At 42.7% G+C, this 25,298-nt stretch overlaps 1 protein-coding gene across 1 annotated transcript in view; it reads left to right on the top strand.

Annotated features, from left to right (window-relative positions):
- PHYHIP (phytanoyl-CoA 2-hydroxylase interacting protein) overlaps window positions 1–25,298 on the top strand; it is a 35,780-nt gene extending 10,482 nt beyond the window's left edge. The window contains exons 2-5 of the mRNA XM_063310906.1: window positions 14,988–15,171; window positions 20,632–20,806; window positions 22,511–22,628; window positions 23,746–25,298. Of these exons, the coding sequence (XP_063166976.1) occupies window positions 15,007–15,171; window positions 20,632–20,806; window positions 22,511–22,628; window positions 23,746–24,280 (993 nt within the window). The 5' untranslated portion in view covers window positions 14,988–15,006 and the 3' untranslated portion in view covers window positions 24,281–25,298. The remainder of the gene's footprint in view (window positions 1–14,987; window positions 15,172–20,631; window positions 20,807–22,510; window positions 22,629–23,745) is intronic.

Raw genomic sequence — 25,298 nt, 5'->3', positions numbered from 1 at the left:
TGTGGTAGAAAAACAATTAAATGCCACCTCTACAACGAAGCAAAGTAGTGATCTGACTTCCATAAGGAAAGCATTCCACAGTTGCAGTGTTGCCGTAAGGAAGGTCCTATCCCAGATCTCCATCAGCTTAAGTTCTATGACTTACAAAAGGGTTTCTCAAGCAGCCCTGGTGTTCTGGGGAGGTTCATATGGAGAAGATAATCCTTTTAGGTATCCTAACTCCTAGAACAGAGGTGGAGAACCTGGTGCCCTCTGATGTTGATGAAGTGCAAACTCTCAGCAGCAGCTGCTGCCACCATCCTGGCCATGGGTGAGATGTGTCGGTAATCACTTGCCTATAGTTCAGGGCAGAATGCATAAGGACACATGCCTTGTATTGCAGCCTAGAAACAAATGAGAGTCCATACAATTGATGCAACACCAGCGAAATACAGTCGACAAAGGGGTTGCCTGAAATCGCTAATTCATTAGCTAGATCAAGATAAGCCCCAAAACAAGCCCAGCTGTGTGGCAGCATCTAGCTAACTTGGCTGATCTTGAAACGCTTCATGGAATTGGACCTGTTGGACTTAGAGTGGAGACCGCTAACAAATCCCAGGATGGTAGGCTAGACCAAGAAGTTGCAAAACATCCCAGAAGGTGCAGCAGTGGCAAATCGCTTCCATACTGCTGCTAAGAAGGCAAGGTGGATGTGGTGGGCTACCAACTTGGCTAGCTTCGAAAAGGGGAAGTCATGGCAGTGGGACTGTCTCTGAAGGCATCTGCTGGGAGACTTGTGGGCTCCCTGGTACGCTTGGTTGGTCACTGTGAGAACAGGCTGCTGGACTAGATGGGGCAGGGGTCTGCTCCAGCCTAAGAATATAACATAAACTTGACTCTAAGTCTGGAAATAATTATGTGGCAGAAGGGATAAGAAGCAGAGAGGTATAAAGTAAACTCATCCTCTACCAAAAAGGGATGTATTGTGGAGGGGAGAGAAGGTGTGGTTGTGAACATCTATTGCAGTGTTTCCCAACCTTGGCAACTTGAAGATGTGTGGACTTCAACTCCCAGAACTCCCCAGCCAGCAATTGCTGGCTGGGGAATTCTGGGAGTTTAAGTCCACACATCTTCAAGTTGCCAAGGTTGAGAAACACTGATCTATTGGCTTACCTTCCAAAGATCAATGGACAAAAAGCTTGGCAGGTTCAGGTAGGGGACCAAGATCCTTAAGTCCCAGTCTGCTTAAAGCTTTCAGGGCTGAGACAGCATGCCTTAAAGTTATCCAATGAGTCCATGGCAGAGGAAGAACAAGGTGGACAAACCACTTTTTGCTCACAAGGCTACAAGTCTTTTTAATAGTAGCCATTCAGTTCTGGAATATCCTTCTGGAACATGAAAGCTCTTTTCACACTTCCTTTCTTTTAATCCTCTGCACGTTACTGCCGCAGCACTGTGTACATAAGTCACTTAACCTCCGTAATATTTTTAGATCATCTTTACATCTGTTGCTTTATTATGTAGCATTTTTTTTTGAGTTAGATGAATTTTAGATAGTTTTTTTTTTTTAATTCTCTGGGCATTCATTAGCTACAGATTGTCTAACAAGGCTTAGAAATAATGAGTAAATGCCATTTTGCTAATAGATAAACAAGAAACCATATACCTTGTTGCTGCTTAAACAAGTCTAAGGGTTATGAGATGGCAAGCATTTTTCAACAAAACGTTGCAAGTAGCATGCTTGTGTTGGCATTCTGGCCGGCCAGCCATGTCCCTTTTCCAGATATTTGGTTCCTCCTGTTTTTCTGCTTCCCCCTCAACAGATACTCAGGATTCTGCAGCCAGGAACACTCAGTTTAATGAGAACACTGGGTTTTTCTTCTCTCTTACAATGACTTTTTCCCCCTAAAGGTATGAGATTTGTTTTGTCTGTTTTGGCAGAGGTACTTTTGCACACTTAGGATAACCTGCAAAGCTGCCAAAGTTCTTTGGACTTATGCAGTTCAGACCTTTTCCAAACTGTTCTGAGGTACTAGGAGGAAAAGAAGAGAAAAAAATGTGCAAGAGGGGAGGAGAGAGAAAAATTGGTGGACCCATCGCTTGTTTTGGCTCTGGCTCCATCCAGCGAAAGCAACGTGATCCCGGGTAGAAGACTCCCTTGAGTATTTTTCCCCCAGTGGACAAACCGCTGTCAATCTCTGATTTAGGCAGGACCCCTGGGCATGAAAGCCAACAATGGTGACAAATCCAGCATCAGCAGTCTCCTTGTGATGTCCTGTTTCATTTTGCTTAGCATTCAGCGTGAGGCATTTTGTCACGCGCAGTAATTGTATGGAATTTTGCTTTCTCCGACTGCCATTTCCTTCCCTCCTGCCATAGGCTATAAGCAATGAAATGGGTACATATGGAGGAGGAACATTCTCCTGCTAAGTTGCCCTTTTCATGCCACTCTATCAGCTAAGACAGAGGAGAACCCAGCTCTAAGCTTTTGCTGAACCTGCTTTGGTTTCTTAGGATATTGCCTTGGATAACTTGTCAACAAATGTTATGTAACTCACTCTGAGTGAAACATGCAGAGGTGGGCACTGAAGCTTGTAGTCAACAAAGCTTAAAGAATTAAAGCTGATTGTTACTTTAAAAAGAAAAATCTTTCCGATGATTACATGAACCCATGGTATTGTTTTCTTGGCAACAGTGCTGTATGGAGATAGCTTGCCATTGTCTTCTCCAGGATGTTCTCTCAACTTCCCAGCTCTAGTCTACAGCCTGGGATTTTGTGGTGGTCTCCCACTGAAATACTAACGTGGCCTAATTCAGATTTTTCAGTATCAGCCAATGTTGGCTAGGTTCTCCCACAACCAGCTATGCTATTGTTGCTTTCCTGAACAGAGAAATACCCTGAATTTTGAGGTTGTTTGCCAAAGGTGGATTGGCAGTTGTGGCAGTTCAGAAACTGTTGGACTACAAATTTCATCAATCCCAGCCAGCATGGTTGACCATAAGGGATGGGAGCCATAATCTATCCCTAGCGCACTATGCTTATGGTGGCAGTGTGGAGATTAGCCCATGAGAAGTGCTTCTAGAACGAAAGACTCAAATGGTGAAGTGGTGAAGGCACTAGGCTAGAAACTGGGAAACTGTGAGTTCTAGTCCTGCCTTAGGCATGATAGTCAGCCAGGTGACCTTGGGCCAGTCACTCTCTCTCAGCCCTAGGAAGGAGGCAATGGCAAACCACTTCTGAAAAACCTTGCGGGGACTTGTCCAGGCAGTCTCTCAGAATCAGACATGATTGAACGGATTAAAAAAAAAAGGAGGTGGTTAAATTATGCATGCCTTTTTGTGCATCAAAGCCTCAGAATGCACTACAATTGCAATACAAATGGTTACATTTAATTTGTTAACAAGGCAATCCTGGGCTTACTGAAATGAGCATTGGTAGCTGATAGCTGATAGCTATTGACCACAGCCTGTACACTTGGAGAAGATGTGTGGGATAAGACAAAACCATTGAGAAGATGGAATGTAAAAGATGCAGGACATAGAACCTGGTTTGAGAAGGGGTCTTGCAGGATGCAAGGACGTGATACTGCTTGGGAAGCTAATGGAGACCACCATGGTGAATCTAGATGTTCACTAAAGGTTAATATAAAATCTTCTACTGCTCAAGGAAGTGAGGAATGAAAAATTGAGCAAGACACGTTTTTCAGATTCTGCCAACTTGTGGCCAGGTGTGACAGCAACTGATTTGTAAAGGGCAACCACTACAAATACCAGCATGGATTGTACTTGAAAGAAGTAGCAGCCCCTGGTGACTTGAGACCCTGCTTAACTTGAGTGGGTGGCAATCATGCCAATATGCATACGTAGCTTTCCGGCCAACACCCAAAGTGAAATGTATGGCGTGGAGACAGCAGTTCATACACACAAATGGTTCTGCTGGGTTTTCTGCAGCTATGAATTATGCTTACTTCTAGAGCATTGTTTGATCATTGGACTTCTGCTTTCTCTGAGACAGAAGCAGTGAATAAGTGTCAGAAATGGGCCAGATGAGTGTAGGCTTCAAATCTCTGCTCGATGAAGAAGCCCATGTGGAGACCTTGCTGTATCTTCCTCAGTCTAGTCTTCAGATGTGTTGAGGTCCATCAAAGAAGTGCCTTTGTGTTGCATTTTTCTTCTAACTATAGAACCTTAAGTGACTTCCTTCAGGTTCTAGAGCAGAGTTTCTCAACCTTGGCAGCTTGAAGATGTGTAGACTTCAACTCCCGGAATTCCCCATCCAGCAAGTTGGCTGGGGAATTCTGGGAGTTGAAGTCCACACATCTTCAAGCTGCCAGGGTTGAGAAACACTGTTCTAGAGGATGGAAGGGGAGGGGTGTCCAGAATCACTTAGCATTAGCAAGGTCCTAAAACAACTTTATTTTTTAAAACTGGTTTTCAGATAAATAACCCTTCTGCATTTGCTTTTATATCCCTGATTTTGAATATGTGGATTTTTATCCTCCCTATGTTTCAGCAGCTTCAAGGCTTGTTACAGCTGGAAGGCTGTTATTATGGAAGTTGCTGACAGATTATTATTATTATTGTTTTGCTCCTCAAGCAATCAGTTTCTTGCTGAAGATCTGATACATCCAATTGTTCTTTTCATGAAACACACGGAGCTCTGGAATTTTTTTGTTTAAAGATGGGCCTGTGAGAGCACAGATAAGACTTTGTTTAGCTCTCTGCTAAGGCTGATGTTTTTCCTCTCGTGGCTTAGCTGCTACCCCAGAGAGATAAATCCTCTGATGGGTTTATTAGGCCAGCAGAGAGTTAAGTTCCAGTCAGCTGAATTCTGTCAGAAAAAAGCAAGCATGGGGCTGCCCAGTAAGATAACTATAAATACAGGGCCTTTCTTTTCTGAGCACAAAAGGGCCCATCACAAGAGGAAGCCATTTGACAGGAATAAGCTGTAATCCTGCTGCAGGAGCATCTATTCTTGAGAAGAAAGGAGAGGAGAGGAAAGGAGGAGAAAGTTGAAGGAGGAAAGATGAATCTTTAATGAAACAAGAGGCAATGGGTGACGTTTTGACTCAGGAACATGGGAGACAAACACAATGAAGTTACAGGATCATGGATGTAATTAGAGCCAAGGTAGTAGCAGAACAGGTATCCAGTGGGTAAGGTGATGGTGGCCCATATCACCTTTTGGGATAGTCCTGTCCGTGACTGGTTTTAGAAAGGTATGATGGGGTGTGATTTGGGGTTCAAGCAGGATCAGCTCTGGATTGGTGGACTTGGGTGATAATAGTCAGGAGCTGGAGGGGAATGTGGAGATGGTCTTGAAGGAGGAGTTCAACAGCCCTTAGGTAATCACCAGCTTAGGGAGAGTGAGAAAGAAACTCAAGACTGCCCTGCCTTGATTTTCTTTGGTATAAAAGGTGGGGAGGCAACCATGCAACAATAAAGATGATTTCCAGTGGTCCATGTGGAGTCTTTTTCCTGACCTGGGCTATCTTGAAGGACTTTCCAGGAGCAGAAGTAGTGTTGTAAGCAGTGCCCATGACTGCAGGAGGCCATCCTAATTTTCCCGTGAAAGTTCATTGCAGGCAATGTGGGGAATACAATAAAGCTGTGTCCATTGGTTTCAGAATTTCAGAATTGCTGTGGTCACACAAAACACTGGGTCACCAACTAGCCAGTGTTTTCCTAGCGTGTTGTACAAGCTCAGCTCATGAGGTCATGTTATGGCTCAGTGTATGGTACAAACCCAGGTAACTAGGCGAATTGAAAAATTGAACTTCAGCAAAACATGCCAGGTAAACAAAGCCAATATGCATTTCCTTGCTTCCAAAAGTGTGAAATCTTGCTATATGCTGTGTATGTGAAATGCCCCAGCAGGTATACTGTTATTAATTTCCATGGTCTAATCTCTTGTTCAAATGAAGCATCGCGCTGATCTTGTCACAACGTCCCCTATGCAAAAGCCAAGGATCAGTCTTTAATATGGCTGGAAACTTTTAAATGCTAGCCCAAAATGAAGACGACCATCTTTAACTGGTTTTATTGTGATTTCATCTCCCCAGGAAAACATGGGTATTGTAGTTGGGTGAGCAGGCTAGGACTCTTTAAACAACAGTGCTCAACATCTCCATCCAATTATAATTTCCAGGATTCCTTTAGTGATGCCAGACCAATTATACCCATAACAAATTCACAGGAATAATGAAAATACAATCAGTTATCAGGCTTCAGGTGCCTCATTGCAATTTTCCTCTCCCACTCTCATCAAGTAAATTGTTTGGGATGGAAAGATGCCAGGAATGTGGTCCAAGCTGTAATCTGTAACTGCACAGTTAAGCTAGAAAAGCAAAGCAAAGGAGAAGGAACTTCCCCCTGGGAAATTACTCATCCAAAGCCCTCTTCCCTAGAGGCAAGGGGTGGACAGGCTTATCTACTCCAAATAGAAGCCTCGCCCCATCAAATCAGTTCCTCTTGCTGAAATAATGTCATGTATAAAACCAGAGTGATCAAACGGCAATCTGCCTGTTGGGGGTGAATGGTGGCTGGATGCTTTCCCTTCATTGCTCTGATTTTAATTCTGAAGTCGCTTCCCTGAACCAGATTTTCATCTCTCTTTTCCCCAGCCCATGCCCTGGCCCACGGCCTTAGTCACATTCAGTTGGAATGGAAAGTGCCTGTCTCTGCATTAATTTTTGCTAAGAAACAGGGGCACAATATTGAGTTTAAGTTTCCATCTCATTAAGGTCTCTACTAAACAGAAGAAGCTGTTCTGGGTTTCATAAGACTGTTATTCATCTACTCCAGCATTGTCAGTTCTGACCAGCAGCCATTCTCCAGGTTCTTGGGTAGAAAGAAGCTTTTCCAATAATTGGCTATCTGGGCTTCTTAATTGGAAATGCAACCGACTGAACTAGGGACCCACTGGTGAAAAACCTGTGCTGTACCACCGAGCTGTGGTTCTCTTCCCGAGTTGAATGCTTGGCCAGGGAAGCCCATAAAGGTGTCAACAGGACTGGCCGTACATTAAAATAACGATCTTCTTGCAAAGACAGGTCAGTGTAATTAAATGTAAACTAATCCACATTGATATATAAATCCTAATTTTTCATATATACTCATTTGCTCTCAACTGGCAGTGGGTAGTTTAGTTTGCCCTAACTAGAAGAGACATCGTGAAGTCATGATGCTCAGTTGAAATGTCAACCCTGTATGAAAAAAGACTGACAGGGTTATTAGGCAAATTAATGGAGGAACTGCCACTGTCATGATAGCCATATGCAGTCTCCAGATTCCATGGTAGCATGCCATACAAGTAGTCCTCATTTAGTGATCACAGTTGGGACCGGCAACTTGGTCATTAATGAAGCCATCGCTAAGTGAAACTTAGGAGAGCAGCCAAGCTGATACAGGGACTTGAGGATGTGCTTTATGAGGACAAGCTAAAGGAACTTGGATGTCAGTCTGGAGAACCGACTAAAGGAAAACATGATAGCTGTGTTCAGAGACATAAAACTATGCCCTAGGGAAGATGACCAGGTATTATTTCCCATTGCCTCTGAAACTACGATCAGGAAAAATAACTTTAAGTCTGAGCTACCTAGATTTTTCTTAAACATAAGGAAGAACCTCCTGACAATAAGTTCTATACAACTGTGGAACAATCTGCCTATAGAGGCTTTGGGTTCTCCATCCTTTGAGAGTTTAAAGAAGCATCTGGACAGCTGCCTCCTATGGATGGTTTAATTGATATTCTCGCAGACACTTCTACTAGATAATCCTTGTGATCCCTCCCAACTCCATAATTCTACACTTTTCTGATTTATTCTGGTTAATTCTCAATAAATATAATTTCGTTTCTGCCTTTGCATAAAACAAGCCCTCTGGATCCTATAATCAAGATATTTCTGACATACCTCAAGAATGACAGTGTTGCTTAGCTCCCCAGTAAAAATCTTGACACAATTCCACCATCTTGGTAGTCTGTCAGTTAGACGTTTCCTATTCTATTTCCACTTCATTCTTAGACCCAGACAATGTATATGTGGGAAATGAAGCTGAATTAGCAACGTCAAAAGCCACCTATGAAGCTGAATTAGCAATGTCAACAGCCAGGGCCTAGAATATCTTTCCCCAACTTAAGTCATGGGCATTGAGATTTCTAAATGGTGGGCACCCAAGTTAGGAAAGTCTCTCCCAGAGGGACAGCTGAAGAAAAGAACCTTAATTATTGGATCTGACCCTACCACTATTTCCAATACAGATGTTTAAAGAAATCTGACTCAGCCAGAAAGTTGCAATGTGACTTTATCACTAGCCATGGAGCCCACTTTGTCTTCTACACTTGGGTGCGGAGTCCTGTTACAAAGCATTTACAGCACTGCTCTGTTTGGTTCTCCTGAGCTTAACTGCTTCATTCTACTTCAAACGGGAAAAGAGCTTCATTGCATTGGCCTTGTTCATTGCATTGGTACTCCTCGGCTCTTGTTTCTGAAGAGCAAATAGCAGGCTTCTTTTGTTTACTTCTCTTTGGGAGCTTTTCACCTTTTAAAGCCTTGCCTCCGGACTAATGAGATTACGTCATTTATCATCTACAGTATATAGTACTCTGCAAGCCAACAGGATTCCTGTGCCATTATCAACAGTCTGACAAGCAGAAATTAGCTACAGAAACCAATTAATCCTGGCATGAAAATTCAGTGACTGACAAAATGCTATTACTTTGTTGGTTCCTGTCTGTTTAGGGTCTGTTAAAGACACAAGTTTGCAAGAACATAACAGTGGCTTTATAAAAGTATTATTTATCCTTGCAACACCTGGAGAGGGAAGCCTTGATTATTCACATTATATAGCTCAACTTACTGTATTTGAGAGAAGGATATTTCCCTAAGGCTGCTCTGTGAACTTGTCTGAACCCCAAGTTCATACATACATACATACATAAATATAAAAAATGTCCAGAGCTCACAAGCATTGCTTTATGTTCCCCATAACTGGCTCTGCCATATCCATCCATCTGGCAGGAACCCCTTCTAAAAAGTTGCTGGTTTGCCACGTTGCAGCACAGAAATTGAGATCATAGCAAACAGCCTGTCAGAATGTCATCCAAGGCATAGAAAAATATTTCTAGGAACTCAGACCTATGCTCAAGAGCTAGCCCTGAAGCATCAAGGACAAAATGTGGATAGATAAGTTGCTGTTATTGCAAAGAAGTCTTTATGATGAAGTTCTGCTTACTGCAGGATCTAGGAATCAAGTCTGTTTATATCAGACACAGTATACAAGAAAATGTGGTGGTGGTGGTTAGGATAAATGAAATAAAACAGGGACTCAGGGACTTGAAAAAAAAAACCCTGTCAGCTCAGCCATAAATCATTTAGAGGACCAAGGCAAGTTGATAAAGCAGGCGAAGATACTAGGAGGTGAGCACAGGCTAGTTTTTATAACTCTGAATGCCAGGGTTGCATCCCCGTCCCTTTTAGGGTAGCCTTGCTGCCTCCGGTACTGAAAATAAACCATCTGTGCATCAACAAAATCGAGTGCCGGTCTCTGATTTTAAACAAACTCTTGGGGAAATCTGCAAGAGACGTAAGGTTCAAATTTTATATCGCTTACTTGATAACAGGCTGCTTGCCGATATTAGATATGTATTAAATGGCATTTTGATAATAGTCAGTATCTCATTTTGGTTTCTCTGCTTCTGGCCTCGCCAGGCTTCACACCACTGATTCAGGAGACTTTGCTTCTGCAGTCCTATCAGCCCTTCGAGACCAGACTTGGAAACCAAAGTTATGAATACTAAAACTCGTTTTATTATAGGGTTACAGTAACAGAATCTTGCAAGTCTGAAAGCCCCTAGCACCCCCACCCTGTGTTTATATACGGGAGAACTAGGGAGGGTCAAGTCTGAGTCGTTTTCTCCAATTACATTTCTGCTTTGGACTCTGATTTCTCTTATCTGACCATTGTCTTGGCTGTGGCTCTCCCTCCTGTTCCTCAAGGTTATCCTCACAACCCATTACAAGTCCTAAGACTTGTGTCTCTATTCCATCTCCCCCATCTGTTACAAAAAAACAATCAACCAGGCAAATCCAAAGTACGGGTATGTTTGTGGGAAAGAGTTACAGATGGCACCATTAAGAAGCAATTTGTTGTTTATTCGTTTAGTCGCTTCCGACTCTTCGTGACTTCATGGACCAGCCCACGCCAGAGCTTCCTGTCGGTCAACACCCCCAGCTCCCCCAGGGGCGAGTCCATCACCTCTAGAATATCATCCATCCACCTTGCCCTTGGTCGGCCCCTCTTCCTTTTGCCCTCCACTCTCCCTAGCATCAGCATCTTCTCCAGGGTGTCCTGTCTTCTCATTATGTGGCCAAAGTATTTCAGTTTTGCCTTTAATATCATTCCCTCAAGTGAGCAGTCTGGCTTGATTTCCTGGAGGATGGACTGGTCTGATCTTGCAGTCCAAGGCACTCCCAGAATTTTCCTCCAACACCACCGTTCAAAAGCATCTATCTTCCTTCTCTCAGCCTTCTTATGGTCCAGCTCTCGCAGCCATATGTTACTACGGGGAACACCATTGCTTTAACTATGCGGACCTTTGTTGTCAGTGTGATGTCTCTGCTCTTAACTATTTTATCGAGATTTGTCATTGCTCTTCTCCCAAGGATTAAGCATCTTCTGATATCCTGACTGCAGTCAGCATCTGCAGTAATCTTCACACCTAGAAATACAAAGTCTTTCACTGCTTCTACATTTTCTCCCTCTATTTGCCAGTTATCAATCAAGCTGGTTGCCATAATCTTGGCTTTTTTGAGGTTTAGCTGCAAGCCAGCTTTTGCACTTTCTTCTTTCATCTTCATCATAAGGCTCCTCAGTTCCTCTTCGCTTTCAGCCATCAATGTGGTATCATCTGCATATCTGAGATCGTTAATGTTTCTTCCAGCGATTTTAAATCCAGCCTTGGATTCCTCAAGCCCAGCTTGTCACATGATGTGTTCTGTGTACAAGTTGAATAGGTAGGGTGAGAGTATACAGCCCTGCCGTACTCCTTTCCCAATCTTAAACCAGTCCGTTGTTCCGTGGTCTGTTCTTACTGTTGTTACTATACAGATTCTTCAGGAGGTAGACAAGATGACTTGGTATCCCCGCACCACTAAGAACTTGCCACAATTTGTTATGGTCCACACAGTCAAAAGCTTTAGAATAGTCAATAAAACAGAAATAGATGTTTTTCTGAAACTCCCTGGCTTTTTCCATTATCCATCAGATATCGGGAATTTGGTCCTTAGTTCCTCTGCCTTTTCTAAACCCAGCTTGTACATCTGGCAATTCTCGCTCCATGAATTGCTGCAGTCTACCTTGCAGGATCTTGAGCATTACCTTACTGGCATGTGAAATGAGTGCCACTGTTCGATAGTTTGAACATTCTTTAGTGTTTCCCTTTTTTGGTATGGGGATATAAGTTGATTTTTAAGAAGCAATACTCTCTGCATTTTCCTGCCTGCTTGGCAGTTGTGACAGTCGATGTTACAGAATCAAATCTCCAGGTTAAAACCTAGTCTTTTGCTCCTTCCCCCACCCCGAAAACGGCCTTACTAAGGCTCCATTGCATTTGGCAATGCTGGGAATGTGGGTGGATACACACACAGTTAGATTCATACATGTTGCTAATCAAGTTCCACCCTTGGCAAGTTATTAAAACAAATTATAAGCAATCCATTTGTAAGCACATAGAAGACAATTGGATAATTACAAGCAGCCAACATAGATTACTTCAGGACAAATCATGTTGAACTTGATTTCCTTCTTTAAGAAGGCAACTGGTTTAGTTTGTAATTAAATTGCAGGAGTAGGGTACTACTTCTTTTTATTTAGAAGCATTTGTTACCTCTTTTTTTGTTATAAAATAATCACACAGCAGGGATTAAAAATAGAATATAAGCCATAAAGCCATGTGGAGTTACAGCTGTTTAAAACCGTAAGACAGAACACAGAAAACAAGTAGCAACAACAAAAGCAGAGATTCTGCTAAAGACCTGATATGGAAGTAGACCTCCTCTTGATGACAAAAATTTACAGGCCAAGTATAATTGTGCTTAGAGGGAATAATTCCAGAATGGGAATGCCTGTATGAAGAACGTCCTCTTTTAAATTGCTGCTTTGAGGATTTCTCTCAAACCCATCCTTGCCAAGAAGATATTCTTACCAAGTTCTCAAGATATCCAAGAGGGAGGAGGTCCTCAGCCAAAAACGATTCAAGAGGATCAATATATAGTAGCGGCCTGTGTGATACACAATTGGTATTAAACTAAGTATTTAATCTAACAGTTATAAATCACTGCAACAGCCAAACGTACAAAGAGGTAAAGGCTAGAACTCCTAACAACTGAAGAAGATATCTGTAGATGTAGTGATCATTCTGATACTCCCTTTTTTGTTGCCTTGGCTGAAAACAACCTTCTAGGTCAACCGAGGCTTAGATATTTCATTCTCAAGCTCTATGGGCTTCAGATATCAGGACAAACACTGGGAGGCACTACTCACTGTCACTCATGCCCTCCCATCTGGATTACTGCAACGTGCTCTACATGGGGCTGCCCTTGAAGAGCATTCGGAAGCTTCAGCTGGTGCAAAATGCAGCTGCCCGGGTAATAAGTGGAGTTGGATATTCGACACATCGCTGCTACAGGAGCTACACAGGTTGCCGGTGTGCTTCCGGGTGCAATTCAGGGTGCTGGTTGTCACCTTTAAAGCCCTTCATGGCTTGGGACCAGGTTACCTAAGGGACCGCCTTCTCCCAGTTGTCTCTACCCATCCAATTCGATCTGGTAGATTGGGCATGCTACGGATCCCATCAGCCAAAGAATGTCAGTTGGCGGGAACTAGAAGGTGTGCCTTTTCAGCCATAGCGCTTGCCCTCTGGAATATTCTCCCCTCAGAGATCAGGATGTCCCCAACCCTGTTGGCCTTTCGTAAGGCCACGAAGACCTGGTTATGTGCCCGGGCCTGGGGCCCCAAGTGTGGTAATGGTCCCGTTTCTTGGTTGTATTAACATCTTACATTGCTTCCTTGGCAGCCATAAATATTTATTTTGTGTTGTAACTGTTTTAATTGTAATTGTTTTACCATTTCATGGCTTTTATCGTTGTAAGCCGCCCAGAGTCACTTGCTGAGATGGGCGGCTATAGAAATTGAATAAATAAATAAATAACTCTTGGCTTGGCATTTCCCTGGCAGCCTATGTAGCTCCTGTAGTATGTTCTTGGCTGGCTATTCTAATAATGTAACTAAGGCATTTTGCACCAATGGCAAGTTCCATCCTTGGCTTGAACACTCCTAGTACACTGATCACCATTGTCAAGTTATCCCTGTCCAACCTCAGCTGGAATGGTTATCCAGACAGAGTTGGAAAGCATTTGAGACTGCACAGACCCCTTCTATCTGTGATGGATCTAGAAACATTTCCCTTTCCCACCATCTATGCATCTACTCACTTAGAGGGAGTGAAACTTTCTAGAGCTGACAACCCTTCCTATCAGCAGCAGCAGCAGCAGGAACAACAACAACAGGACTTCCTACCAATTGTGTTTTAGTTTTGCATTTTTCCATATTGCATTCGGACATAGGTCTAGAGCCTGGGTAGCTTCTCCTAATTCCGATGATAGAGACAAACTCAAATGATGATACGTTATCCTAAATGGCTTTTCCTGTTAAATAGCAGGGAGCCCCATGGATGAGTAGCTGTGGGTCTGCTGCAGACTATGCACTGTGACTCGATTTCAAATTAGTTAATTAAATATGGGTATGGGCCATACGAGAGCCAGTTTGGTGTAGTGGTTAAGGCATCAGGCTAGAAACCGGAAGTTCTTGTCCCACCTTAGGTACGAAGCCAGCTCGGTGACCTTGGGCCAGTCCCTCTCTCTCAGCCCTAGGGAGGAGGCAATTCCAAACTCGTCCAGGCAGTCACCGAGAATTGGATGCAATTGAATGGCAGAAAAAAAAAGGGCCATCCAGTACAATACTAAATGGATTTACTCAGAATGGTCTCAAGGTGATGACTGAATAGGATCTCTGGTGTGCAATCGGAGGAACCACCTGGTTTCAAGCAGCTATATAATTGTGAAGTTAGATGTGCTTAGGAGCTGAGGGAAATGACAAAATACTTTAAGTGAAAGTTGGTCCTTTATAGGTCAGCATGGTCAATACTACGTGGCAGGGGCTATCTAGGATTCTACCTTCTAACAGAGTTCTGGGAGTTGAAGACCACACATCTTCAAGCTGCCAAGGCTGAGAAACACTGCGCTAGCCACTAATTCTTCTAGGCTTCCAGTTGAAAGCACATAACCCCAAAAGAAAACAGATTGGGAAGGAGGAAGGAGAAAATTATGAATATGAGGGAGCTTTGTTTTGTTTACTTTAGAGGAGACATACATGATTCATACCTGGACCAGAACCACCACACATGGACTTTCCCTTTCCCAACCTTTTGATTTCAGAGTCTCCCCAAGAACGAAAAAGAAAAAGATTCTCCATTGGTGCCAGGAGCATTCTGTGTTCTTCACACACAAATGTGTGAGAAACTTTGGCATCCACTGTCCAAGGAGGGAAGGTTTAACCACTGCATGCATTAGCCCTTCCTATCCTGCAGAAGCTACCTGTGATGGAATGTGAGGGTGGCCTTGGAAGACAAGGGGAAGGTATGCTGCCTAGGGAGCGATCAGGTAAAAGTGGGGGGGAGCCCACAACAGAGTAAAGGTCAGAGGAAAAAACTTAGGAAGGTCCCACTCTAACTACTCAGATGGTAAATGGGGACGGCAAGAGGTTTGTACCTTGACTTGCAAGATTCTGTTAATGTAGCCTTACAATAAAGTAGAATTAGCTTATCTTGTTGTGTCGTGTCTAGTTTACCTGGGAGGGCTGACACCACCTAACCCAACAACTGTTGCTTTCCTGATCTGTCTTAAGTCCTGGTGGCTGCAAAGCTCTTCTCTTCACTCTCTCAACCGCAGGAGCCAAACTGGTTGGATCATGGAGCTGTTATCCACCCCACACAGCATTGAGATCAACAATATCACGTGTGACTCCTTCCGAATTTCGTGGTCAATGGAAGTTGGAGACTTGGATAGAGTGACCCACTATTTCATTGATTTGAACAAGAAGGAAAACAAAAGCTCCAACAAGTTCAAACACCGGGTGAGTCTCTAGAGTGGTAAATGGTGGTGTGGAGGGTGGGGCAGAATTTGTCAAGACATCTTTCCTCTCCTTGATAATTCCTTCACCTCATAACTATTTTTACTCCTGTTGGATCATGCTGCCATAAGTCCATCTTAGAAGCAGCCCTTGCCAGTTGGGAACCTTCCAACCTGGTCTATGTTGGACTGCAGCTCTGGTGGAAAAGGCTATTCTCATTCTTCCTAAAATGGTTGTTGCTGCATTTTCAGCTCCACAGGCATACAGCCTTCTACTGCACAGTCCCATGCAGATGTGTTGAATCATAAGTGTCATTATTCCTAACTAGCAGGGCCACTCTGGTTTGATAATGGCAAATGATAAAAGTTTATGTATTACTGAGATTTATATGCTCTTGGTTCCAAAAAGGCTCTGAATTGTAGCTCCAAATATCTGAATCAGTGTTTCTTAACCTTGGCTACTTTAAGATATGTGGACTTCAACTCCTAGAATTCCCCAGCCAGCATGGCTGGCTGGGGAATTCTGGGAGTTGAAGTCCACACATCTTAAAGTGGTGTTTCTCAACCTTGGCCAATCTAAATAATATTTGGATGAAGAATACACAATATAACCTAATTCTTCCTTGGAAGCCTCCATCGGCATTTCTGTACTACAGCCTTAACGTGGTTATCAGCGATTCTTCCAGGCCAGGGAACTATGGGAATTGTAGTTTTCTAAACCGAAGCCACAGATTTTTGAGATGGTATTCTTTCATCATCAGGGCTGATGGCAGCGGGAATTTCACGTTTGTATTGCAGAGCTGCTTTTCTCTTCTAGAGGAGAAATCCTTGAAAATAAATCTGGTAAAGAATCAGTAATAGTTCATGATGTTCTCCGTGGAAATTTACCAGCAACCATTAAAGGAAAAGGGGCGGGGGGGCAGTAGAGAGAAAAACAAGATCTGTTAAACTGACATATCAGATAAATTGTGCTTGAAATCTCCTTCTCATGGTCAAGGCCATTATCTAATTTCCAGTATGGTTAGTCCAGGAATGATAAGATTCAGTGCTTCAGCTCAACTGCACGTCCCAGGGCCCACGTTAGTAGGAATTACAGTTCAACACCATTTAGATATTCACAGATTTCTCACTCCTGATTGATCTCATGCATAAAAGAAATTAAAATTCCTGTCCCCAAATGGAGTTGGCTGATCCTGGACGGTAACTTTGGTCCCAAATGAACCCAAAGAGTGCCACAGTACGTGCTGGGAAAGGAGATCTGCACTTTCTCTAATCCTGAGCAAGGACAGGTAACTCTAAAAGCAGTTTCAGGATGTATCTGTCCTCAGCCGAAGGATCAGTAAAATAGCATCATTCTGAACAACTGCAGATAATTGCTCACGTCTTCTCCTTCTGAAACAGAGTCACTAACTTTGATGCTTTAGTTGCTATGGAGATGCAATTTCATGTTTAACTATTTTTTTCCTCCCTGCAGTTAGATGGGCACTTGGTTCTTCTGTGTTTGCTGTTGCCACAGAAACAATACTGCACTGCAGAGGAACATTGAAACCCGTTGGGGTGGCCATGTTCTCTCTTAAAAGCAGCACTTACTCAACTGTTCTTTCTCGTGTTGGATCAGTCCACCCACTTCAGAAAAGTTCTTTAAAAAAAAAAGAATTCACAGTGTAGGCTACTTTTTTTCTGAAGCAGTCAACCTGTACTTGGCATGTGCATAAATGCACACGTTACATGCGCACCGCCTTAAAAATAGTATGTTGAAAAGACCTCTAAGCTGAAGCTTTCCCTTTGATACTCTAGTTTTCTATTTGTAGGAATTAGTTTTATTTTTTATTTTGTATGGATGTGTATTTGAACGGCTGCACTCCAGGTGGAAGTTTACCTCCTCAACAGAAAGTATGTTATTCAGGATAGATCTTGGGAAGAGGTGAGGAATAATGCATTAGTGAGAATTTTGGGAGCTTTTGGGGACTAGTGATTTTAAACCCTGAATATACCACTCATCATATGATATCAAATGATCATGATATTTTCTAATATGATAGAATAAAAAATGAGTTTATGACTCATTTTTTTTTAACCTAATGCAAACTGGGGTCAGGCTGGCAAGTGGGGTGCAGAAAATACAAAGCCATTAAAGTATTTCCATTATTTTACAGGACCATGTGATTTTATTCATGAAAAATGACCGATAGCAATAAAAATGCAGTGATTTGCAGTAACAAAGGTCACTTAATGAGTGTGATAGCGCTCCATTCTTTTAATTTCCCTGGTGCTTTCAGTCTGTGAGCATGTCAAGCAAAAGTTCCTGCCAACGATTCTCAAACAAAAAATAAAAATGGACATGGGACTTAATAAACATTGTCCTGAAATTCTTCCCCTTTTGGGTGAGACAGGAAGAAAAACACCCTGTTTAGGATGGTCCTCCTGAAAACACTGTATTAGTACCGCATCCTTTCTTAATAGATGATTTTGACTGGTTAAGTGTCTTCACTGGTCTTCTCCAATCTGGCATCTACAGCCAATACAATTCCCAGTAAGCATAACATCTGGTCCAACATATCTGTTTACATCATGTGAGAGAGTCATTCTTCAGTACAATGAAGAAGTACAGTACAGAGGATCAAGCAGTGTTGTTCCAAAAGATTTTGGAAAAAGTTTTCTGTTAAATTTTTGCACCACCAAATAACTAGACATTTTTAATGCAATATCTAATTTAACTGGTTCCCTATCTTAATGAGGGGGGAAGTACTCAGGACCAATAAGGACTTTCTTGGAAGTGTCTGTATTGGCAAGATTTTTATCTTGCTTCTCTACCAGAAATGGCACCCAAGACCATTCGTAACAGATTATTTAGAAAGAACACAGACCATCCTCAGAGGAAGACATTTATTATTATTTATTATTAAACAAATGCCCTTAAAGATGGGCTGGTACAAATTCTCTAGCACTGAAATAAATATATAAGTAGGTACCTGATAAAGTCACAGAGGACATGAGCACTTGCTAAATATAGGAAAGTGTCTTATACCAGATCAAAGTCATTTATTTATTGTATTTGCTAGATGCATATCCTCCTTTTCCTTCAAGCACTCAAGTGATAGGCCTCCTTCCTATTTTTCTGTGACAACCTCATTGGGTAGGTTGGAGGAAGAGAGGGACTGGCCCAAAGTCACCCAGGAAGTTTCTGTAGCTAAGGACGGACCTGAACTGGGGCCTTCCTGGAGCCAGCCCAACACTTTAGCCACTACACCATATTGGCAGCATCTTGGACAGTAAATAAAAGTGCTGAGGGGCCACAAAGCCTAACTCTAACCTGAGAGCTTATTGTGATATATGCGCTTGATCATATCTGGTAAAGAACCCATAGAGATGCTCTCAAAATTCAGGTGTTCTTTTTTTTTAAATAGTAATTTTATTAAAAATTACAAATGCAACAATAAAACTAAACTAAAAGAAATAAAAAAGAAGATGCAGAATGGAAAAGAAAAAAATAATATAGTAAAGAAAAAAATATATAAAGAAATGACTTCCCCCTCCATCACAACAAGTTTAAAGGGTATTGTTGAACAATGGACCCAGAAGTTAATTTTAAGAGTGTCTGCCTCTATAGATGGACTGGATGTTATGGAAGAGGAACAAGTTTTACCAGGCAAGATTGAGACTGATTTGAAAGTGGGTTTAAAAATGGCAAGCTACAAGAATGACATGGCAAAAATGTTACACTGAGCATACAAAAGAAACTGGCTGATGTCTTAATAATTAAAAGAGATATACAAATAACAAACCAAGAGAGTGACCTGGATAATTTTCCTATATTGGATTTACAAAAGAGGCTTGTTAAAGCTTTGAAGAATTTTGTGAGAAGGAAAAAATGAAAAGAAATCAAGTTCTAGGATATTATTTGAAGGGACTAAAGACCAAGATTGTTAAAAATAAAAGGAAGGAATATAAAGTTGGTTTATTTGCTCAAGATTAAAATAGGTATGTTATCTTTGGTAATCCTTAATGAACTTTTGCTGACATCACGACTGAAATGATGAGACTTTAAGGATTTGTTTATAGATAAGAGATGGGATATGGGAAGAAGAGATTATTTGTTGTATTTTAAGAGAAGGTGATTAGTTATTAAAATTCAGGTGTTCTCATCCAGGAGCAGAATATCCTTTGACAAAGCTGCTACTGGACAATTTATGGCTTTAAAAATTAGCAGCGCTTTTGCACTGTATTCGGAATGAAAATGGAAGCCTATCTAGATTTTTCAACAGGGGTAAGAATCAATCAGTTCTACAAATCCTCCCAACAAATAACCTGTGCCTCACTGATTCAGGACCAGGATAAATTTCCAAATGCTCTTTAATTGATTGCATGGATATAAAGGTGGTTAAATCAATCACATGAATATGTGCAAGAGCCAAAGATTTATAACAGAGGCTGAGTTTCTCTGAATGATAAGACATTACTCATCTTCATCTAATGCACAGGCCCCAGGGACAAGAGATAGAGTGTGTAGGATAGTTTTTCTCAATTAGTCAAGCCTATCTCATCAGTTGTTTGGGGGGCACAAGGTAAGTCATAAAACTTTACATCTTTAGATTTTACAGTAAATTGTAATGATTCCCGAATGCCTATTAACAAATAAGTATCCTTTGAAGAAGTGGGCTTTTTGTTTCTACCACGGGATCCAGGTCACTTAACAAAGCGATAGATGGGATATAAACCATAAGAGGTTGAAAACTGCTGTTTTAAGTGACACTGTCAGTTCCCATGGCAGTCTTTCTCAACTTTGGCAACTTCAAGATGTGTGGCTGGGGAATTCTAGGCGTTCTAAGAAGCCCACACATCTTAAAAGTTGCCAAGGATAAGAAATACTGTCCTACAGAATGCCGAGGAGACCTATCAGGAATGCTCTAAAATGGCCAGTTGTTCAGTTGCATTGCACAGGGTTTTCTTGGGAGAGAACCAGATGTGGAGAGGATCAAATGTTAGGAAATGGAATGATTCCATTATGGACAATGTTGGACTGAGATCAATTAGTACAAGCTTCCTTTAGGTTCGCAGTCCCAAAGATTCAGCACAGCCTTTTTAAAGTTTGGGACAGGAGGATGACCCACTTCCGCTTTCAACCATTCCAGTGTTGGAGAGAGATGTCCTAATGTGCCCTGGTCCCACAGACATCTGCTTGGGGGGAAGAGGGAGCAACTGAATGTCAGAAGATCATTGTGCAAATGATACAAATTATATAATTCACATGATGCAAATTATTTCATTCTTGGTACTTGTGTGATGGTGTCATGACACTTGTGATGACATTGGGGCTTGTCATAGATGTCCATGGGTGGTTCCTCTAGAACCTCTTCCCCTTCTCTGTCAATGATCTGGTGATGTTCTAACAGTCTTGGTCTAGCCAAGTCCATGTCCCAAATAGTTGGGTTCCTTACAAGGCTTGGCTCTTTCCTTTGCACAGGATGTCCCCACCAAGCTGGTAGCTAAGGCAGTGGCCCTGCCAATGACCGTGAGGGGTCACTGGTTTCTGAGTCCCAGGACAGAGTACAGTGTGGCAGTGCAGACTGCAGTGAAGCAAAGCGATGGAGAATACCTTGTCTCTGGATGGAGCGAGACTGTCGAATTCTGCACAGGGGGTGAGTGTGCAACAGAAGACCTCCAGTGCCAACACGAAAGGAGATTTGCCTGCCTATCCTGGCAGTTTTTTCACATCATGTCAGGTGGTAACACCATTCTACCCAACCAAGATAATCCACCGTAAAATTTTCTGATAAAAACATCAGCAGTCCCATATAGCCATCACTGCCAGATAAGTTCCATAGCACGTCTCAAATTGTTGAGTTTTGTTTTTACTTATTTTTAAAAGTACAGGTAGTCTCACTTAACCGTTTATTTAGTGATGGTTTGGACTTACAGCAGTGCTGGAAAAATGACTTATAACCTGTCCTCATACTTACTACCACCACTGCATTTCAACCCCCGCCCGCCCAGTTACGTGATCATGATTTGGTGCTTGGCAACCAGTTCACATTTTTATTTTTATTTTCTATCCCGCCTTTATTATTTTTATAAATAACTCAAGGCGGCAAACATACCTAATACTCCTTCCTCCTATTTTCCCCACAACAACCACCCTGTGAGGTGAGTTGGGCTGAGAGAGGGGGACTGACCCAAGGTCACCCAGCCAGCTTTCATGCCTAAGGCGGGACTACAACTCAGAGTCTCCTGGTTTCTAGCCCATTGCCTTAACCACTAGACCAAACTGGCTCTCTGGGGTGGCTGGCTGGCTGGGGAATTCTTGGAGTTGAAATCCAGACATCTTAAAGTTCCCAAGGCTGAGAAACACTGCTCTATGGTTACAACATAACTCTCTTCTTTCTATATTCTCCTGTCTAATCATCAAAACCATAAATCATAAGTTCATTTTTTTCTGTTTTCTGCAAAAAGTCCCTAAGGGGTTTCCAGTCAGTAATAAAATAGATACTGTCTTTTCTCTGATCAAAGAAGTCAATTTAGCCATCTCAGCAAGTTCCATCATCTTCACCAGCCATTCCTCCATTGTGGGTAGCGCCAGATCTTTCCATCTGTGTGTGTACAATAAACTCATTGCCGTTACCATGTCCAAAAACAAAATTTCTTTGACTTTTTTCCAACTGTTTTGTTTGTCCATCAATCCCAAAAGAAAAACCTCTGGTCTCAATTGTATATCAGTCTTTAAAATTCTCTGAATCAGTGTGTGTATCTGAATCCAGAATTTTCTAGCTTTTTTACACGCCCACCAAACATGATCAAATGCCCTTTCTTGTTGTTCACATTTCCAACATGACTGGAAGTGCCTTTACCCCTCACTGTTCTCCCAGGGTTTTCATTCATTCCCTGGGACAGGGTGTGCATTTCCCCCCGCATATCTGCCAGCAGGTGCCTTGCCTGTAATTTCGTACGCAATCAACTTCGGAATGCCCTTGCTGCACACAAAAGCCAGTCATCTATGCAACTGTTGGACGTTTTCAAAGTCAAGGAATTGCGAAGAGAAAAACCACTTGTTTGGGCTGGCTGAAAGACAAGGCCCAAGCCGATGGGAACTGAAGCAGGCTGAGGGGTGCTGAAAAGTGGTAAATCCAGATTTCAGGATGCAGCCAGCATTGCTGCGTAGGAGGGAAAGGGTGTGCCATTCCAACACACCCAGAAGGGAGAAGTGATAGGGAGGGTGGAAAACCAGCTTGAGGCCCAAAGAGGCAATGAGAAGGGGACACGTGGAAGAAGGGGGAATAAATTTGCCATGGAAGAGTCGGATGAAAAACTGGCTTTAAAACATCTGAACCTCTTAATGTCCCATGCAGACTATGCTAAAGAACATTTGGCTCAGCTGCAAGAGAAAGCAGAGCTCATCTCAGGGCGGATGCTCCGGTTCTCTGTTTTCTATCGGAATCACACTAAAGAATATTTCCAGCATGTCAGGTGAGGAACTGCAAAGCACCAATAGCCATGAATGCGTGGGAGAACCAAGGTGTGTGTGTGGGGGGGATCAATTGCAATGGCATCTACCACCCATGTTACTATCCTGTTATCATAGTTGATAATGCTAATCCAAATTCCTCTCCTCCTGATAGTTACGATTAAAACATGTCTGGGAGGTGGAGACAGAGTAGTGACATCACTCTGAGAGCTAGACTTGGCCCAGAAGCTTTCAGTTGCCAATTCTGTATTCTTAGATCTAGCCCCCAGATTGTACCCTTCTGATCTGATGTTACGGCTTGGAGCAAGAAGAAATGCTCATAGAAAGCACTAAAAGATCCATTCATAGCATACAATTTCCCCTATTTTTATTTATATATTTATATTTATATATATATATGAAGTTTTTTTGCATTTACTGTATCTTATCTTTTACAGTTGAAGCTTGTTTCAAATTCTCCCTGAGAAATAATATAAAATGGCTTTCATATTCCTCATTATTCCCATACTTGTTCACAGACGTTAAAGATGATCCCATCCTTCCAATGAATTGAGAGTGTTCATCTCCTTTCACCTTCCCCGTGCTTTACAACAAATCACTGCAGATGTTGTTTTGAGGTTCAGAGTGGACTGGGTATCCACCCTTTCCTGTTCCTAGCCTAAAACTCACAACTACCACATAGCGTGACCTCTCATAATCCCTATACAACATGACCTTGGTTTATCTTTCCTCCAAGGCTTAAGATATGATACAAAGGGCATTCCCGTTTATCCTGGCAGCAAAGGTAGGCTATGACAAAGCTACATAGCTGAGATAGGATTTAGATCTTGATCTTCTAAATTTAAATTTTAATTCTTTAATTACCATACTGACTGGGACTTCTCCTCCGAGATTGGCAAACGGAGGATATCTGAGGCCATAAATCCATAATCTGCTCCTAGCCGCTGTTTGTTAATTCCTACTTTCTAGTATTCACATCCTGAAAATCCTGGGTGGAAGTATAGCTATGAAGGCCTACCATCCTACCATCATCCCTACCTGGTTCCCTCCCAAATTTAAGGCTGACCTGAATCCTAACCTCATCCTTTTCCTAACTATCTGTGTCTCCCTTCTGGCCAGAATGCACAGCGGAAATGTCATGAAGCCATATTTGAAGGACAACAGTGGCAGCCACGGCTCACCCACTAGTGGCATGCTGCATGGCATCTTTTTCAGCTGTAATACTGAGTTCAACACTGGCCAGCCTCCCCAGGACTCCCCTTATGGCCGCTATCGTTTCCAGGTGCCCGTGCAGCGCCTTTTTGGCCCCAATACCAACCTCTATTTTGCGGACTTCTACTGCATGTACACGGCCTACCATTACGTCATTCTGGTGCTGGCACCTAAAGGTTCTGCTGGAGACCACTTTTGTCGGGAGCGTCTGCCCCAGTTGGACATTTCCTGCAACAAGTTCCTCACCTGCTGCATGGAGGATGGCGAGCTCACCTACCGTCATGCCCAGGATGTCATCCTGGAGATCATTTATACAGAACCGGTTGACCTCAGCCTAGGAGTTCTGGGGGAGATCAGCGGCCATCAGCTCATGAGCCTCTCGACTGCTGATGCCAAGAAGGATCCTAGTTGCAAGACATGCAACATCAGCGTGGGGCGCTAGAGACAGGGAAGGGTGGGGAGGAAGATGGAACAAACAGGAATGTGAGAGATCTTGGAGAATCCCATGGCCCTTGAAAGTAGGGGTGGCTATCTGATAATTGGGTCCACCGGCTGGAGAAGTTCCCCTTCCCACTGTCCTTGCCCCCATTCTCTCTCTCTCTCTCTTGCATGTTTCCTTGCCATTGTAAATAAGATTTTGACTTGGGAAGAGAGAGAAAGAGTGTGCAATCAGAGCAACTTTGAAGGACCTGCATTTCCAGGTCTACTGACTACGAAAAGGGCAGCCCTCAATTTTCTGAGGTCTCTCTAGGAAAAAAGTCCACTTATCTTCTCTTCTGTGACCCAGCCCAACCTCAAATGGGCATTTCACATTGCACACACAGCAGGTAGTCTGGCCAGTCTGCTGAACAAGCAGCTTCCTAAACAAAATGTTCCAACTAGAATTTCTTCTCAATCTCCTGCCTTATTTCTTTTGGCCTCATTTCTCCCCACAATGTATCTTTTTCACAGGTTCTCTTCATCCATAGCATGATTCGCTTTTTTAAGTTGTATGTTGAAGGTTGGAAGGAGAAGTTTCCCCACCCCATTCTGGGAGGGTCCTGGGCTAAAGGCCCAGCTGGCCCAAAGACCACCTCAACTAGGTTTAGCAATGGGTAGAATGGGTTTGTGATCTGCTTAAATAAACCTGGGATGGGCATACAGGCTAGGGAAGGGAGGTGAAGGGATTACACAGAGATTCTTTTTTCGCTCATTTCCACAGGGTGTGACATCTTATTCTTTACGTCCTTTATTTCGATTGAGGAAGAACAAGGGAGAGGGAACAACAGGTTCCAACAGGTGTGCTGGCAGCTGGAATGTTGATGGGTGATGTTGCTGTGTAAACATACGCAGCCTGGTTCCCCTGTTTTCCATGATAACTGATTACAGATCTGGGCTGGCAAAACCCTCATCTGCATCCCATTCTGGGATTGTGCTCTGAAGATGGAGGAGAAAGAAGCTGGAGCCTCATCCATGGTGCA

This window comes from Candoia aspera, chromosome 9, assembly GCF_035149785.1.
Source record: "Candoia aspera isolate rCanAsp1 chromosome 9, rCanAsp1.hap2, whole genome shotgun sequence".
Taxonomy (NCBI): Eukaryota; Metazoa; Chordata; class Lepidosauria; order Squamata; family Boidae; genus Candoia; species Candoia aspera.
This window is presented reverse-complemented; position numbering and strand designations above follow the sequence as displayed.